The sequence below is a fragment of the Mobula hypostoma genome, chromosome 4 (assembly GCF_963921235.1).
Source record: "Mobula hypostoma chromosome 4, sMobHyp1.1, whole genome shotgun sequence".
Lineage (NCBI taxonomy): Eukaryota > Metazoa > Chordata > Chondrichthyes > Myliobatiformes > Myliobatidae > Mobula > Mobula hypostoma.
In genome coordinates this window covers 48820166-48839422 of record NC_086100.1, presented here as the reverse complement: position 1 = coordinate 48839422, position 19257 = coordinate 48820166, and the positions used below count along the sequence as shown (strand labels likewise).

At 38.2% G+C, this 19257-nt stretch overlaps 1 protein-coding gene and 1 long non-coding RNA gene across 3 annotated transcripts in view; one reads left to right on the top strand and one right to left on the bottom strand.

Moving 5' to 3' along the window:
• The window catches only part of pde6d (phosphodiesterase 6D, cGMP-specific, rod, delta), a 73443-nt gene extending 67015 nt beyond the window's left edge, over positions 1 to 6428 (top strand). Inside the window, exon 6 of one of the 2 annotated variants that reach the window (XM_063045751.1) lies at positions 3987 to 6428. In XM_063045751.1, coding sequence (XP_062901821.1) covers positions 3987 to 4068 — 82 coding nt within the window. In that variant the 3' untranslated portion in view covers positions 4069 to 6428. The remainder of the gene's footprint in view (positions 1 to 3986) is intronic. The other variant, XM_063045750.1, reaches the window with a different exon arrangement.
• The window catches only part of LOC134345303 (uncharacterized), a 51529-nt gene that overhangs the window by 18221 nt on the left and 14051 nt on the right, over positions 1 to 19257 (bottom strand). The window contains exon 2 of the long non-coding RNA XR_010017654.1: positions 1536 to 1671. This is a non-coding gene — a long non-coding RNA (uncharacterized LOC134345303). The remainder of the gene's footprint in view (positions 1 to 1535; positions 1672 to 19257) is intronic.

Sequence of the window (19257 nt, the reverse complement as noted above, 5' to 3'; positions counted from 1 at the left end):
CTATAATCTCTAGTTCTTGTCTCACCCAACCCCTGCATGTATTTAGCTTATCAGTTCTCCTCATAATTTTGTACACCTCTATTCAATGGAATGTAGTAGAATGAGGGGAGATCTTATAAAGTCGTAACCTTTCCCTATTACCTCAGGTCCTCCAGTCACAGCAGTATCCTTGTAAATCTTCTCTGCACTCTTTCAAGTTTATTGCTATCTTTCTTGTAGGTAGGTGACCAGAACTGCGCACAGTATTCCAAATTTGGCTTCGCCAACATTTTATTCAACTTCAACATAACATCCCAACTCCTGTGCTCAATAGGCCTATTTGCTAAAAAGCTCTTTATGACCCTATCTACCTCTTACACTGCTTTCTGGGAATTATCAATATGTATTCTTAGATCCTTTTATTTTTCTGTGCAGCTCTGTGCTCTACCCATTCACTAAGTCCTACCTTGGTTTAACCTTCCAAAGTGCAACACCTTACACTTGCCTGCATTAAATTCCACCTGCTATCGTGTTGCAAGCTTTGATTTTTTTTCTTAAAGGCAAGTATAAAATGCCTTGGGATTCTCCTTGATCTTACTTGCAAAGGACATTTCACTGGCCCTTTTGGCTTTCCTAATCACGTGCTGGAGCTGAGATGTGCTGAGGTTCTGCCAAAGGTGATTACTTTCCTGTTGTGATGGTCACAGATTTTCATAACTTACCCACTCCTTTAATAGATCAGTTTAGCTAAAAATAAGATCGGTTTTATGCCGGGTGTAACAATTCTCCGAGTAGAATAACTGAAGATGTGTAGTGGAAGCTTGCAGATTTATATTTTAAAGCTATAATGTTAGGGTATGATTATCTGGGCCCATCTGATGGGATGGGTTAACCAAACTCTGAGTAGGTGCAAATACATCAATAAATGAATTTCGACATTATTTGAGATGTATAGACTTCCAGAGACCAAATAGTACACTCATAGTTAAAGGTGCAAATTACAGGATTTGCAAGTATTTTCCCCTATTGTAGAGTTATGCTATCCCTATAGAACACTTAAGTTTTTGAGTTATGAAATCTGATTTATTGATGGAATAGAATCAAATGTTAGCTGCTTTTGGAGAGTTTAAGTGTAAAAATAGGTTTGGCAGAATTGCAGCATATTGAATCAATCAAATTTTGTCCAATGATATTTGACAGAGCATGTGAAAGATGGAAGGATCCTATTGCAGATCAAGTTATCAAAGCAAAAACATAAATTCTGTAATGCAAGGTGAAGTGGCTATTGAAAATGGGTTTATTATATCTGACTCAGTTCATTGTAGGTTTGTTCTGCATAGAGTCAGGTATTCCACCAGCTGTACCTCAAAGTTATGGAACACCCAGGTTCTGTTTTTAAACTATTTCCTTTGGCTATTTTGCATATGAATAGAACATATTGTTTACTCATCTAGCAAAAATTGCCCTTAATTTCTTGTTTTGCATAACAATGATGTTGATGATAAAGGTTTCCATTAGGAAGATTCAACAATTGTATTACCTTATGAAATTCTTACCTTTCTTAGCAGCAATGTCTTTTCCAAGGTGGTATCAGAAAATTGCATTCTCTCTGATTCTTTTAGATCACCTTGAATTCAGTCACCAATCAATGGCAAAATTTGAAGGCCAGCACAAATCTTCAGCTACTGATACCTGTGAGACAAATTGGAATTGTTTAGAACCATTTTCAAACAGTTATTTAGATATAGCTCCAGTATAGCTTGTCATTTTGGTTTCCCACTCACTCACTTACTTTCTTTTGGTTTTATGGTAATGCTTTTGAAGATCACACACTCCTGCAGTCCAGTCAAGAAAAATTCTTGTACTCTTTAACAATTTGCTGATCAGTTAGTGTACTTGTTTATTATTTTAATGTGTTCTTTTTAGTACTTGCCGCAACTGGATTAAATACCAATTACAGTGGGTAATTACTCATGTACCTATTCCACTTTGTGTTAAAAATTAGTTTAAATTAGCATTTTCTAATGTCCATTGGTGCTGAAATTCTAGATAAAATATTCAAACTATGGGATAATAAAGTATTTGGCACTCAACAATATATGGAATCTAAAGCATGAAATTTGTTGACTAAAAGGATGATGTTTCACTCTAACACTAAACTGTGTTTCATAAAAAATTCACTTTGCCAGTGCAAATAAAACGATGGCCCAGCAAGGATCTTTTAAATTGTATAAAATGTCTGAGCTGCTGTGTGATTTGCTCCTTGCTTAACTGGATAACATGGGTTATAACTTTACGATCCTATTTACGTGCTGTACATTTTGATGATGTCTTTGTTCTCATGAAATATGATAGGGACATGACACCAATGTTAGGGTCAATTCTATCAGTGAGCGCCTGGTTCAAATTCCACTGAAGAAAAACCGATTAGTTTTCTAATTCACTTTCTCAGTTTCATGAGAAACAATGGCTTCTAAAGAATATTGTCCAATTGATTGTCTTAAATACTGGACTTCAACCCCACATTGTACCATATGCTTTCACATTTATTTATGTCATTACTAATAATTGTAACTTTTAAATAACAATCCAAAATCTGTCATTGATGCTGTGGACAAGCGCACCAATATTGCTGCTTTGTTGACATGATATCATTATTTCAAGCCAGTCATTGAATTTATTGCATTTAGAGATTATATCTCCAAAGACTGCAATGTCATTGCCCCATGACTATACCAATCCACTTTTGTCTCCTTTCAAAGGATTTTTGTGGTAGATCCATGGTTTATTTGGAAAGATCTGCTTTGTTACTTTTGAGGTTCCCACCTTCTCCTTTCTCTGATCCAGTGATCACCATGTCAGTTCATCTTCTGCTGTCTCTGAATCTTTTCCATCCTTTTCTCATCTTCATGAGTAATTTCTAAATTATCTGCATTTCAGAAATAAGATAGTAACTACTGACTCCAAAATTTTGACTGAAGTTCCTGCTGTGCTTACAAAAGGACTCTATTCTATTCTTCTAGTTCCTTCATCTGTTATAACTATCTCCCTTCCATACCAGTACTTCTAATATGCTGTCATTTTTATTCAGCTATTGATTCTTCCCAATTGTAATTGACAGAAACTTTAAACATGTCTTTTCCATTTCCTGCCCTTCTTCACATCTCTTGGACCAGGATAAGATATAGCCTTGTCTTTGCTCTCCATCCCACCAATTAAATTCAATTTAATAAAATTACCTTTTGTAATTTCAAATACTCCCAGTGTGATATCACTGCTGGATGCATTTTTTCTTCTCTCCTTTCACAGTTTTGAGGTGACCATTCTTTCCACTTGTGTTCCCATACTACCAATACCCAGACCCCTTCCTTTGACGCTTTCCAATGCAATGATTGGAAATCCAGTACCTGCCCTATACATTTTTCTACATAATGTGGCAATATACTTGTCCTTTTTAATTTTGTATCACTGCTCTTTCTACCTTTTGGAAAGAAATTTATGTTAGGTGACTACTTTTGTTATTTAATTCACTAGTCCCCCTCCCATTCTGATCACTCAGTCCAATAGTCCTAACCTTTTCTAACTTGCTCATGGAAGTTACTCATCCTCCAACAAATTGCATGTGGTTTTCCAGATTCCACATTTAAATCCAAAAATTTCAAATAATAGTTATCCAGAAATGTTTATTTCTGATTTCTAATACTCTCTCAATGTTCATTTTATAATTTTGGATCATTATTCTGTGTTAACAGCACCTATTATCTGTTATATCATTTAAGTTGTCTGAATTTCCATCTTTTCAGACTTCCCCTTTTGTTCCCTCCTTTTCTCACTCTGCTTTTAAAATCTGTTTCTCTCTGTTATCAGGATCAATATAAGATCATTTACTAGAATATGAACTGTTTCTTTCTCCACAGGTGTTGTGAGAATTACCAAGTATTAATAATCATGTTATTCAATGTGATTTTGTTGAAGCTTATTACTTTCCCTTTCTTTTATACCTGCAGTGGTAATGTAGTCATAGAAACCAAATTCTATGATGATGATCTCCTTGTAAGTACTTCCAAAGTCAGACTTTTCTATGTTTGAAGTGAATTGTCTGCAGCTTAGTATGAAATGTCTTGCTGATGGCAGATGGATGAGACACTTTTCAGCCTCGTGACCAATGGATCAGCTGTATCTGGATGGCAACTGGCAAATTAGGTTCCTCAGAAATGATTTAGAAGATTGAAGTAAGCAAGACTCAGCGCAAAAAAAAAAGACTCTTGTAAAAGAAGAATGAGCAGTGACAGTACTGTATTTTCTTGAGACCAATGTTGTACATTATTTTAATTGCTACTTGTTTTGCTTTGAATCTGTATACACTGCTTTGCTTCCATATTTATATATGTAGTTGCACTTCAAGTTTATTTAGCAGTTAGTCCATGTTAATTAGTTTCATTCATTGACAATTGTGACATATCATTGTAACAAAGTGTAAAATACTCCTTGTATGTTATATAGTTATACTGAGAGGTCTGAGCAACATTTCAGTCTGATTGAAATAAAGGCTGTTGCTTCTGTATTTTACAGTCAAATGTAGTTAGTTTGTACTGTATATATTGGTGCAGTAATATTTTATAACATGTTTTCAGTTTATAATTTGTTTGCTAAGTTACAATATTAAACAAGTTAGCTTTGAATAACAATTTTAAGTAAATCTTTTTTTAAATCTAAGGATTTTCTTGGGATAATGTTGCTGTACTGTTAGAGATACAATATAAAGTATATCACTGGGAGGTAGGAAAGATCACTTATCCAACAGAAAGTTAACTGCTGTGAACCAGTGCATTTTGTTAGTAATCTAATTGTCACTCTTCCCAGCAATTTTACATAGGTAGTATAGTTTTCATCTTGAAGACCAAAATTAAGAAAGCATTAAATATTTTTTCCAGGAATGCTAATTTCATCAGAAAATCATCTAGACTGTAATTCAATATGTAAACAAGCTCTTGTTCCTCTTGTTATCCTCTCTTCCTTCGATAGTCTGACCAGCTGTGATTTCCTGTTTGAGAATTTTTCCTTTGTAATTCCTTATAGTAAAATAACACATTGGCTCACCAAATCAGTTGTCAAATTTCAGTGGAATAGAAATTGTAAAATTTAATTTGATGGATTTATTATTTTAGGTCTCTAACAAATTTTCCTCAACTAGCCCTTCATCATCCAAAATGAAGGCCACACATTGATGATGACTATTCAGTGTCTGTACCTTATTTGGACAAATAATATTTAAGATACTTACTACTTACAAGCTTTCAGAGGAACATGTATAAACTATTTTGTTGGACATGCTCTTATTGCAATTTCCTCCTGCATGTTGTGGTTTTGTACTCTTAATAGAACTTGGGTGTTGTATGTTTAACATTAAGATATATTTAGACAAATCTGGGACAGATTGCTGTCCATGAACAGTGGGTATAAGTTCCTTTCAGCATGCTGACTCTGCCTAAGCCTAACTATCTATCTAGAGAAACTGTTTTCCACTCCAACAACAAATTCATTGTTGAGTCAATGAATCCACACTTTATTTGATTTCTTGTTTGCTTCTTGAGCAGCAGGAACAAAAAAGAGAAGATAATCAGTTGGGATTAAATGTTTATTATTATTGCACACTGGAGATCTTGACTATGACCTTTTGTTTGCTGAAGGGGAATGTATTGTGCACCCAGCTTGTCTTATAAAGATCTGTCTCTCAGGGTACAGGTTTATTTGTAACTATCCATTTTAATAGTTTGAATGATATTTATAGATTAAATGTGAGTTATTGATGGCTGGCTATGACTTTGCTTTGAAACTAATTTTCTATTTGAATTTACAGCATATATATTTTGAATGATTTAAGCAGAAATTACATGTTTGAAGCTGTTGATGTGAGATGACAGTGAACAACAATGATTTTAGCTGGCATGAATTGAGTTCAACACTGGCCTGTGAGTGACATTCAGCTATTAATTTCTGAATCAACTTGATACATCCGGTTAATGGAAACCAGCACTTTGTGGAATGTACTTAATGTGGGAGGATCTGGAAACCATAAATCCAGGCAAGAAGAGCTTCTATTGGCATTACTTGATTTCCCACCTCACAGCTCTCAAGGGAAGAGGGAAATGTAGCAGTAACATTGGATAGCTATCCACAGATCAGAAAAATATGAAACTGGTGAATGGAAAATGCCCTCTCTTGCATACCATGCTGAAGAGTTCCCAGTTATTCTGGAGGTTTTAATTTACCTGTGTCGAAGATAAAAGCACACAGCCTGAGATGCAAGAGAGAGAAAGAAATCACAAGCAGTATGTTAAATTGGCTGCATGAAAATAAGGGGGAGCAGAAGAAGAACTGTTGCTGTTAAAAGAAGATGCGAAGTATTCTATTGGTGGAATAGATGACTGTGAACAGTGGGGAATTTTGTCCAATAATCATTCTGGAGTGTCACTGATTTAAATCACATGTTTGAATATCCTAATTGCAATGATTCTGTTTAAACTTCAGTGATTACTGAGATATTTAATCAGCCATTCTGGAAGGAGCAATTTAAGTGTGAATAAATCTTGATATTTTGGCAGTGATCTGAGATTAATATCTGGCAGATAGAAGACGGGGAATAATAGATCCAACAAGGAAGTATGTTAAATGTATATGGGTCAGAGGTACCAGGAGTTCTTACAATTTTGTAAGAATGTATTTACCAAAATCTATCAACTTAAGCATATAGATCAGGTCCACAATAATTGAATTGCACAATAGAAGAGGCTTGAGAAGCTGAATGATTTACTATTTTTGTTTCTTCATTCCATCTTCTGCAGTGATTTGTTGAGCCTAACTCTCCTTATCCTTTCCTACTGCCTTTCCAAACCTGCATTCTCCCACCTTCCTTTTTTCCATTTGCATATCTGAATATCCAGCGCTTAATGAATTAACATCACCAAGGAGTAATCTATTCTGGTTAACATAGATGCCAGTTATGTGCTTTGTTCTAGCTCATACGCCTAGCTGGCTCTCGCATAGGTTCAGGACAAACTAATAATTTGCAATGTTGCAATTCATCTGCTGTTGCTCACCTTTACCAGCACATGCTGAGTTCATCTTCCTTTTGCAAGTTACTTAGTCTGCCCAAATAAAAACTCAATAGTTGTACAGCACATCAGCAGACTGGTTGGTCCATGTGAACCAAGATTCTCCATCCATGCTAGTTCCATTTGGCAGTGTTTGGCCCATAACCTTCTACATACTTGTATATCTAATCTATGTACCTGTGTATTTTCTTTAAGTTGTCATTGTACCAGTCTGAACTACTTCCTTTGGCAGCTTATTCCATAGAGAGACCATCCCTTGTCTAAAAAAATAACAGAAATTTGAGTGGCAATTTATTTTAAATCCTCCCCCCCCCCCACCTTAAACCTAAGTCCTCTAGGGCTTTTTATACAACAAACGCAGAAGAGTGCAAAGACCCACTCCATATAACCAAATGCAAATATTGAATTGAGTACTGTATAGCAGGTGGTAAAAGAATGCTTTACAAATAAAGGGATAACTCAGGGTATTGCTGGAGGATGAGCATGACTCTTAATTAAAAGTCGACCATCAATGGGCTCATTCTTTTACAGAAACTAGCTGTCTGCATGTGTAATGTTGTTAGACACTTGCGTTTTAGGTTGGCCTTCTGCTAATTTGAATGATAGAGGACAGAATTATATGGAATTGGGCCCTTTGGCCTCACTTGTTTATACCAACCACGAACAGACGTTGCTGTAAGCCTGCACGATGGTCTGGCCTGTGGAGTTGTCTCTATAACCTAATCTCACAAGTGATCCCAAGCCCCTGCAAGCTAAGGGCTTGAGAATAGTGGTGATGGGACCTTGAACAGGTGCAAAATCTAGAGATGCTGAGATCCTTGTCATTAGTGCTTGTAGGCAAAAGTGGAGCGCAGAGGTTGTGAGCTTTGCAGACTCTTGACTTATGGAGTCATAGAGCTGTATAACAGAGCCATGGGCCCTTCTACCCACCTTATTCACAAGAACCATGATGCCTATTACATTTGCTCCATATCCCTATAATCCAGGGATTCCAAACCTTTTGGATGCCATGGACCAATACTATTAAGCAAGGAGTCTGTGGACCCAGGTTGGGGACCCCTGCTTTAATTCTTTCGTATCCATCGCTTGTCTTTAAACATTGTGATTGTACTTGTTTCTGCCCGCCTCCTCTGGTCACTTTTTTTCTATATACTCACCACTGTCTGTGTAGAAAATGTACCCCCTCAGTCCCCTTTAAATCTGGAAACTATGCTCTCCAGTTTTAGACTTCTCTACCCTCTAAAACAAATGTGACCACCTACACCTCCCATAATTTGATAAAACTATATAAGGTCACCTCTTGGTCTTCACTCTAGGCAATATTCCTGTGGTTCTTTTCTGCACCTTCACTAGCATAGTCACATTCTTCCTATAGTACAGTGACCAAAACTGAACACAGCACTCCAAGTATAGCCTAGCCAATGATCAGAATCAAGTTTATTATCACTGATATGTTGTTAAATTAGTTGCTTTGTGGCAGCAGTACAGTGCAACATGTAAAAATAATTACTATGTTACAATAATATAAAATAGTGCAAAAAAGAGCAAAATAGGTAGTGTTCATGGGTCCATGGACCCTTTGAAATCTGATAACGGAGGGGAGGAAGCTGTTCCTAAGATGTACCTGTACCTCCACCATGATGGTACTAATGAGAAGTCCTGGATGGTGAAGGACCTTTATGATGGATACCACCTTGAGGCATCATTTTTTTGAAGATGTCCTTGATAGCAGGAAGATTAATGTCCATTGATGGAGCTAGCTAAGCAAACTGTACAACTGTACTGTGAGTTCTCAACACTTTGACTCAATGCCTTGGCTGATGAAGCCAAGCATGTGAGACGCCTTTTTTTTTAATCACTCTGTCCACAATGTTCCCATTTTCATGGAACTATGTACTTGTTCAAAAATACTCCTGCCATTCACTGTGTATGTGCTGACTTAGTTTAATTTTACAAATACATCCGTTTGTAATACACACCAAATGCTGGGGAAGCTCAGCTCAGGCAGCAGCTATAGAAAAGAATAAACAGTCGACATTTCTGGCTGAGACCCTTCTTCAGGACTGAACTTGTCCAAGGTAAATTCCTTAAGCCATTCATTTAAAAACTTTTTCAGTAGATCAAGATCCTGTTGAAACCTTAGACAACCTTCTTGGTAGTTCACTATACCACCAATTTTGGGTGATAACTACAAATATTCTCATCCAAATAATTAATAAATGATGAACCATCCTGGCACCAATCTCTGTGTCTCCAATCTGAAAAGTAACCCTAAATTACTGCCTTCTACCACCAAGCCAACTTTGTATCTTATTTGCTATTTCAAACCAGATCCCATGTCTTCAAACCTTATGGTGCTGAGGAAGAACTCTTGTGATATATTGTGGATCATGGGGTTAACTATGGATATACAATCAAAGGTTTACAGCAGTAGTCTGTCTCATCGATTGATAGGACATCCATTGGTAATCAAAATGGGATAATTATGGTGTTGTGCCTTGTGAATGCTGGAGATTCACGTGGAAAAAAATCACATGAGTTGCTGTGTTTTGTTTTTATGCATTTACATGAGAACAATGATCTACAGTCTATTGGAAGGGCAGTGGTCCAACAGGATACACATATTGCCTTTCTCAGAATAACATCATATCTGCTGTGACTAGCTGTTCAAATATTCTATCCCATGGCATCATTGAACAAACAGCCAAGTAGAGATACTGCTATGGACCTGAAGCTCAAACACCTGAAATCTGTAGATCAACTCTGAGAATGAAAGCAACATTGTCAGCTGATCTGTGTTCCACACACTTCTAAATATTCCACATTTCTAAACATACAAATTTATCTTACAGTCTTTGACCTTTACAGAAATTATGAGTTCTGTGATGCGCTATGGAGCACAGGGTTATTTCTGGGGACTCTTTCTGTGCAGGAAACTAAGGTGTTATTTCTGTGCAGAGAATCAAATGGCCCAGAAAGCATCCCAATAAAATTTTCAATGAGATGCAGCTCCTTAATCTTTCAATATAACAAACGGGCATTATGGAAATGTGTCGGGCATTTCTGTACCAGAAGTAACGTTGTGACTGAAGAACCACCCGAATTGTTTTGAAAATCTCAGAATAAGTTGTTTCTCACCACAATACTGTCAATAAGCAATGAAAATGTTTTTTATTTAGCACAATACCTTGAAAACATCAAAAGGGTTTTGATCTCAAGAATTTGAATCCATGGCTTGTAGTTTTTTAAAATACGTTTTGATGCAGAATTATAAAAGTTTACAGAAGTTAAATTGGGAGAAGTATACCATCACAAATACTGTGAAAGACTTACTGCAGCAGGCAGGGTGGGCAACAAGGTATATTTAGTAAACACAAGGAATTCTGCAGATGCTGGAAATTCAAGCAACACACATCAAAGTTGCTGGTGAACACAGCAGGCCAGGCAGCATCTCTAGGAAGAGTTAGTCCTGACGAAGGGTCTTGGCCTGAAACGTCTACTGTATCTCTTCCTAGAGATGTTGCCTGGCCTGCTGAGTTCACCAGCAACTTTGATGTGTGTTGCAGGTATATTTAGTAAATAGCTTTCTGAAATGCTGGAGACTATATTCACATGCTCAGTTTAGCAATAGATATATTAAATAAATACACAACACAAAGCAGCTGTTATTGCTATTTATTCTTCACATTGTTTGTGCTAAGCATTTTGGATTTTATACAATCAAGTTAGTGTGGGTTTGACCCCAAATTGAAGTAGACAGAGTTCTTGATAGAGCAAATATAAACTTAGTTTAACATGAATTCAGGCATACATATAATTTTTAATCAAATAGGTTTACAGAGTACTTGAAGAGATTTTGGGATTCTTGAACTATTTGTAAATCTTATCCAACATGAAATGTTAAGAGAGTTGATTCTTCTGACCCACTTTTTCAACACAATTGTATTTTTATATGCAAACAACAGGAATTCTGCAGATACTGGAAATTCAAGCAACACACATCAAAGTTGCTGGTGAACGCAGCAGGCCAAGCAGCGTCTGTAGGAAGAGGTGCAGTCGATGTTTCAGGCTGAGACCCTTCATCAGGACTCAAGGGTCTCGGCCTGAAACGTCTACTGTACCTCTTCCTACAGATGCTGCTTGGCCTGCTGTGTTCACCAGCAACTTTGATGTGTGTTGCTTGTATTTTTATATGTTGGTGGAAATTAAAACACCTAAACACAATCATGCACTCAACTCTCCTCCATGGTTTAGATGTTTTATCAGGCAATGCAAACATTTTATTATCTGTCTAAAATCTAAGTTACAGCTGCAAGTTTGAAAATGCAAGTTATTATTGCAGCAAGTTCTGGTCATTAGAAAATGGGTTCCTGGTAAAAACAATATCCCTTCATGATGCAGTTATACAATGGTCTACTGTAAAGTCTAATTGAAAACTAAGAATGTTTTTTAGAATCATCGCCTAACTGATACAAGGATAGTTTCTTGGTTCACACTTTGGGATTAGCTGTGGATTTAACTGGTCAGATGAACTCAGGAATATCTCGTACCTGTGATTGTATTTCATTCTGTTTACTCAGTTGTGGATAAGCTGAAGCACCACAAGAGGTCACTATTATTTTAAAAATGAGCCTGATTGGTGTCCTGATGCTGCCCAGTCTTCCACTTCACTGCATCTTTCATATACTTCCAATCTTGCAGATGCCTGAGTCTGTGTCGAGGTTTCCAACCCACAATGAATGGTTGTACTTTCACTATATTACTTTGCTGCCACATTTAGCCCGGTCCATACCTCTACCACTGGGTTCTTTATGCTGAGTATAATGGGCAAACATAGGGAAAGTGTCAACGTCACTGAAACTGTCTGCAATAGCAACATCTTCTGAGAGTCCAGAAGGAATCAGAGATGGGGAAAAATATGGAAATAGTGGCAGGTAAAGACTTCTGAGCATGCATGAAAGTAAAGCCCCAGTCCACTGGTATCAAACTGTTATCCATTGCAGGAGTGTTAGACTCTTCCTGCAGAGACAACCTTACCTACCTTCACGGCCAAGGGCAGATCATGGGACTTCTGTTTCCCATTGCTAGGAACCTCCCTATTACAGTATCAAAGAAACATATTCTGCACTGGTATAAGAACTCACTCCTCCTTACGGTTAATGAAACTGTACTAGACATCCCAGATAAATGTTATAGTTTCCAGATTCTTCATGAGTTGCACAGATTGTAGTTTTGAGGATTTGTAAAATATGCTTAAAGCCACACAAATTGGTTTCTCTTGCGTCTGATGTATTCTTAATCTGTACATGTTATTGATTTATTTGTACATGTCCAATAAGAGCAAAGTATAGACTCTGCCTTTACAAACACTCATTGGACTTCCTGAATGTTATATTTTACATCATTTCATTCAACTCTGTTATTTTGATTTTTGTGTCCATTATTATTGAGTTTCAATTTCCCATATTTCGAGAACAACATCACAGGCAATACAGGTAAGAGATTTGTCTGACATCTGCACATGATGGTAAGAGTGTTAAGGTTCTTGGCAATTTCATTTGTTTGGTTACAGAATATCAGAAATATAGTTGTACAGAAACTACATTACTTTGGAGTGTGGCACAGTAGTTAGTGCTGCTGCCTCACAGCTTCTCCAAAAGGGTTTGATCCTAACCTAGAGTGCTGTCTGAATGAAATTCACACATTATTCTTGTGATTGTCATCTATGTACTTATGCTGTATTGGTTGGTAGGTTAATTGGTTACTGTAAATTATCTTCTGTGTAGGTAGGGGCAGGAACAAACGAGGGGAATTGACTGTCTAGCAGAAATTACAGCAAAGTAACAAGGGAAATGGAAGTGATGGAATGCTCTTAGAACTAGCACTCAATGGGCCAAATAGTCTCCAGCTTTTCAAGAAAGCATATAAAAACAAAATATAAACAAAGGAATCATGGAATTCGAATTGATCTACTATGAATGTTTACTTTTGTTGGAGGAAGAGCTATGAGATATTCCAGAGGCACTTAATCACATTCTCAAGGAACTTCTCATTGTCACCATGGGGCTCTAGGATTCAACTACAAATGTGCTGCAGAAGTCTTGGTGAACTAGTGTTGCAGTCCTGTAAGATGTTAATTTATCACCAAAATCATTGATTTTAGCCAAAAACAGAATGATGAATTATTATTAAAATACTGAAGTATTTCTTTAAAAATGTGCACTAGTTATCATTGATTTTGTATGTTGATTACCTGTTGTTACATATATTTTGCTTATTACAAAAAACAAATAGTTGTTAGTATCTGTGTGAAATATCTAGGTATCCCTAAGATAAAACATCTTCTTTTGCAGATTTTCATGTTGTAATTATTGCTCCCTGTGCTTTTCCAGAGCAATATCAGCACGATTCCTTCTTTCTTTAATTCATTTGCCAGTTTTAACATTACTGACAAGGTGTAATTATTAGCTATTCCAAACTTTTGAAGCACTACAGTCCTTTCAGTGAAAGGACTTGCATGGTGTTATTGGGTGGGAATTCCAGGACTTAAACCCATTTATAATAGGTTCCTGACATTACTGTAAATGAAAGGATAGAACTATCCTGAAAGATTTAATAAACTGTGGCTCTGTTTACTTGAAGACAGCTTGAGTGTCTTATGATTTTCTAAATATGTTACTAAAAATGGATTCTAGCATTTTCTCATTGACATCTGTTAGGCTAACCAGCTGATTGTTTCCTGCTTTCTTCCAAGAGTTCCCCAGAATCCAACAAATTCTGGTAGATCACAATCAATACATCCTCTATCACTATAGCCACTTCCTTCAAACCTGAGGATGCTGGCCATCAGGTCTAGGTGACATTGGCTTTTAACCCCAGTAGTCTTCAAATTAGTTTTGCTCTAGTCATAGATACTGTTTTAAGTTCCTTCTTCTCTACAGCACTTAAATATCTCTTAATATTGGGAAGTTTTCAGTGTTTGCTACCACGAAAGCCTATCCAAAATAATTATTTAGGATTGTCGTCATTTTCTGTCTATTTTCCATTATTAATTCCCCAGTCTCATTCACTTAAGCACTAATGTTTACTTTGGCCACTTCCTTTTTATGACAATGTTGTAATCATGCTTTCCTGGAGGAGTCTGTGCAATGAAATCATTAATTGTCTCATAACACAATACCAGATCAAAAATAGCCTGTACTCTGGCTCTGTACTGTATTTCTCTAATAAACTATCCTGTGTTCACTGCATGAACTTATTTTCCTTTATTAACAAACCTACCTCACTGCCTTTTTCTTTCTGCCAATACGCCTGAAGTGTCACACATCCTGAGTACTTGCTTTCCAGCCTTGGTCACCTTGCAACTAAGCCTCAGTATTGGCCATTAATCATATCCATTTATTTCTACTTGTGCTGTCAGCTTACCTATCTTATTACAAAAGCTGTGTGCATCCAGACAACAGCCAAACACAAAGTCAGAGGCATACGAGAGAAAAAAACTTGTCCATGCCTGCCATTGTGTACCCTTCTATACCAATCCCTTTTTCCAGTACTGTACTCAACATTCTTCCATGCTAAGTTGGTCCAAGTGCTCATCTAAATGTTGTGAAAGTACCTGCCTCCACCTCATATTTGAGTAGTGGGTCTCAGATTCTAGCCACACTCTTGGTTTAAAAAAAAAGAATTCTTCCTCTCTTGGTCTTCTACTACTATGCTCTTTTGTTTTAGATACTTCCGATAGTTTCTCACTATCTAACTTTTAGAACAACACAAAACAGTACAGGCCCTTCAGCCTACCGTGTTCCTTTTAAATTACTCCAGATTGATCTAACCCCTCCCATATAGCCCTCTATTTTTCTTTCATCCATGTGCTTATCTAAGGACCTCTTAAACATCTAAGATACCTGCCTCTACCACCACCCCAGGCAGTGTGTTCCAAGCACATACTGCTCTGTAAAAAGGTTATCTCTGACATCCTCCTATATTTTCCTTCTATCATGTTAAAAGAATATCCTTTCATCTTAGCCACTGTCACCCTGGCAAAAAGACATTGGCTGTCCACTATATCTAAGCCCTGTATCAGCTTATACACCTCTATTAAGTCTCTTCTCATTCTCCTTTGCTCCAAAGAGAAAAGCCCCAGCTTGCTCAGCCTTTCCTCATTAGATATATTCTCTAATCCAAGCAACATCCTGGCAAGTGTGCTCTGTGCTCTCCCCAAAGCTTCCACATCCTTCCTTTAGTGAGCCACAAGAAATGAACAAAATCCTCCAAGTGTTGTCAAACTAGAGTTTTATTAAACTGCAAACATTACCTTATGGCTCGTGAACTCAACCCTCCAACTAACAAAGGTCAACACACCTTCCGCCTTCTTAACTACCCTATTATCTTGGGTGGCAACTTTGAGGAATCTATGAATGTGGAGCCCAAGACCCCTCTGTTCCCCACACTGCTAAGAATTATGCCATTAACTTTGCCATTAAGTTTGACCTTCCAAAGTGTATCATTTCACACCTTTCCAGGTTGAACTCCATCTGCTGATTCTTCACTCAGCTCAGCATCTCAACATCCCAAAGTAACCAATGACAACTTTCCTCACTATCCACAATCCACCAACTTCCATGCCATATGCAAACTTACTGACCAACCCTTCCACTTCCACATCCAAGTCATTTACAAAAAAAAAATTAGAAACAGCAGGGGTCCCAGGAAAGATCCTGCAGAACACTTGTAGTTGTGGATCTCAATGCAGAAGACACTCATCTACCAGCAGCCTATGCCTTCTATTGGCGCATGGTCAAGTAGTTAAGGCGTTCGTCTAGTGATCTGAAGGTCACTAGTTCGAGCCTTGTCTGAGGCAGCGTGTTGTGTCCTTGAGCAAGGCACTTAACCACACATTGCTCTGCGATGGCACCGGTGCCAAGCTGTATGGGTCCTAATGCCCTTCCCTTGGACAAGATCGGTGGCGTGGAGAGGGGAGACTTGCAGCATAGGCAACTGCCAGTCTTCCATACAACCTTGCCCAGGCCTGTGCCCTGGAAACCTTGCAAGGCACAAATCCATGGTTTCACGAGATTAACGGATGCCTATTATTATTATTATTATTATTATTATTATGCCTTCTATGAGCAAGCCAATTCTGAACCAATGCAGCTGAGTTCTCTTGGATCCCATCCCTCCTGGCTTTCTGAATGAGCCTACCATGGGAAACCTTATCAAATGCCTTGCTAAAATCCATATACACCACACCCATCTTCATCAGTTACTGCTGGGGGAGGATGACTTATTCTCCAGGCCAGTGGCACTATGGCTAACTTTGAGGTTCAGCAGAGAAGGGTAAAGTCAGGCAGAGTGATAGTGATAGAAGATTCAATAGTTAAGAGGATGGCAGGAAATTCTGTGACTACAAAAGAGAAGCCAGGATGGTGTGCTGTCTCCCAGGTGCTAGGGTGTCTCAGAGTAGCTGCAGAATATTCACAAAGGGCAGGGTAAGCACCCAGAGGGCATGGTGCACATTGGCACCAGCGACATGGGTAGAAAGGGAGAAGAGGTCCTCAGCAAGGAGTTAGGAAAGTGGCTAAAGGTGGACCTCCCAGAGTCACGTGATGGTCAGGGCAGGATTAGGATGATAGTACAGATAAATAAGTAGCTGGGGAACTGGTGCATGGGGCCAAGTTTCAGGTTCTTGGATTATTAAAACAACTTCTGCAGCATGGGTGACCTGTACAAGAGGGATGAGTTGCACCTAAACTGGAACGGAACCAGAAGGGTTTAAACTAGTTTGGCAGGGGTTGGGAACCAGAGCGCCCCGTCAGAAAGTGGAGGACTGAAGAGGAAGTAGATTTCAAGACCAGTAATATATATAATGAGATAAATAGTTTTAAGTGCTAGGGGTATTATGGGTAATTGTAATTAATTTAGAACATGGCTCAGTACACGGAACTATAATGTTGTGGCCATTGCAGAGGCTTGGTTGAGAGAGGGATAGGAATATTATCCCTGCTTATTGTCCCAGGATTTTGATGCTTTAGAAAAGATATAGAGAGGGAGGTAGAAAGGTGGGGTGGGGGTGGAGTTACTCTACTAATCCCAACTGCACTCAGGGGCATAATGGAGGGCTTATCCACTGAATCTATTTAGATATATCTCAAAAATAGGAAGGGTGCAATCACTCTGATGGGATTGTACCACAGACTCTGCAATAGCCACTAGGATATTGAGGAACAGATATGTAGGCAGATTAAGGAAAGGTGTAGAAGCAATAGGATTGTTATCATAGGAGACTTCAACTTCCCTAAAATAAATGGATCTTTTTAGTCCAAGTCATTTAGATGGGGCAGACTTTGTTAGGTACATCTAGGAGGATTTATGTGGATAGTCCAATAAGAGGAGGGATTGTCTTGAACTTGCTGTTGGGTAATGAGCCTGGCCTGGTGACCAATATTTCAGTGGGTGAGCAGTTAGGGAACAGTGACCACAACTCCTTAAGTTTTAAGATAGCTACTGACAAGGATAAGTATGGACCTTGTGGGAGAGCATTAAATTGGAGCTGGGCAAATTTCGAAAACATTAGGCAGGAACTAGGGAGAGTTAATTGGGAACAGCTGTTTTTGGGCAAGTCCACATCCAACACACGGATGGTGCTTTAAAGACCAAATGCACAGAGTACAGGAAAAATATGTTCAAATCAGAAGGAAGGACAAGGATGGCAATGTAAAAATGTCAAGAGAGGTGATAAATTTAGTCAAGAAGAAGTATGTAAAACTAAGGAAACTAGAATCAATCAGAACATTTGAGGATTATAAAGAAACCAGAAAAGAACTCAAGAAGGGAATTAGGAAAGTCAGGAGAGGCCATGAAAAGTCCTTGGCAAGTAGGATTAAAAAGAATCCCAAGGCATTCTATACTTATATCAAGACCGAGAGCAAGAGGATATCTATGGAGAAGGTACAACCACTCAGGGATACAGGGGGGAACATTTGTTTAGATGTGGAGGATGTGGGTGAGGACCTTAAACAGTACTTTATGTCTGTATTTACTAAGGAGAAGGATTGGAGGACAGTGAGATCAGTGCCGAGCATATTGATGTATTAGGCCACTTTGAGGTAAAGAGCCCAGTTCTTAGTGCCTGATGGGATTATCTCAGGTTACTGAGAAAGGCAAGAGAAGAAATTGCTGGGGCCTTGACCAATATCCTTTTGTCCTCTCCAGCCACAAGTGAGGTCCTGGAGCACTGGCCAGTAGCTAATGTTTCATTATCCAAGAAGGAAACCAGGAATAATCCTGGAAACTATAGACTGATGAGTCTCATGTCAGTGGAAGGGATATTTTTGGAGAGAATTGTTAGAGATAGGATCTGGAAAACCATGTCCTGATTAGACAGAGCCAGCATGGCTTTGTGTGGGCAAGTCGTGTCTTACTAACTTGGATGAGGTTTTTGATGAGGTGATGAGGGTGATAAGAAGGTTGAGCAGTTGTTTATCTATCTGGATTTTCATAAGGTATTTGACAAGGTAACTCACGGGAGGCTCATCCAGATGATTAAGATGCATGGGATCCATGGTGAATTGGCCATTTGGATTCAAAGCTGGCTTGGCCATAGAAGGCAGAGGGTAGTGGTTGAAGGGACTCATTCTAACTAAAGGTCTGTGCTTGGTGCTCATCCACAGGGATCAGCACTGGGACCTCTGCTGTTTGTGATGTATATAAATGACCTGGATGAAAACGTAGATGGGTGTGGTAGTAAGTCTGCAGATGATACAAAGATTGGCGGCTTTGTGGATAGTGTCGAAGATTGGCAAAGAGTTCTGCAGGATATATAACAGTTGCAGATATGGATGGAGAAATGACAAATGGAGCTTCAAAGTTCAAAGATCAAGGTAAATTTATTACCAAAATACATACATGCAACCATATACAACCCTGAGGTTCATTTTTGTGGGCATTCACAGTAAAAACAAAGAAACACAATAGAATCAATGTAAAGCTGCACACAAGGTGGACAAACTACCAATGTGCTAAAGACAACAAACTGTGCAAAGACAAAAAGAAAGAAAAACAAAACGATAGTAATAATAACAAATAAGCAACAACTATCGAGAGCATGAGATTGAAAGTCCTTGAACGTAAGTCCATGGGAAGAGTTCAGTGTTGTGGCGAGTGA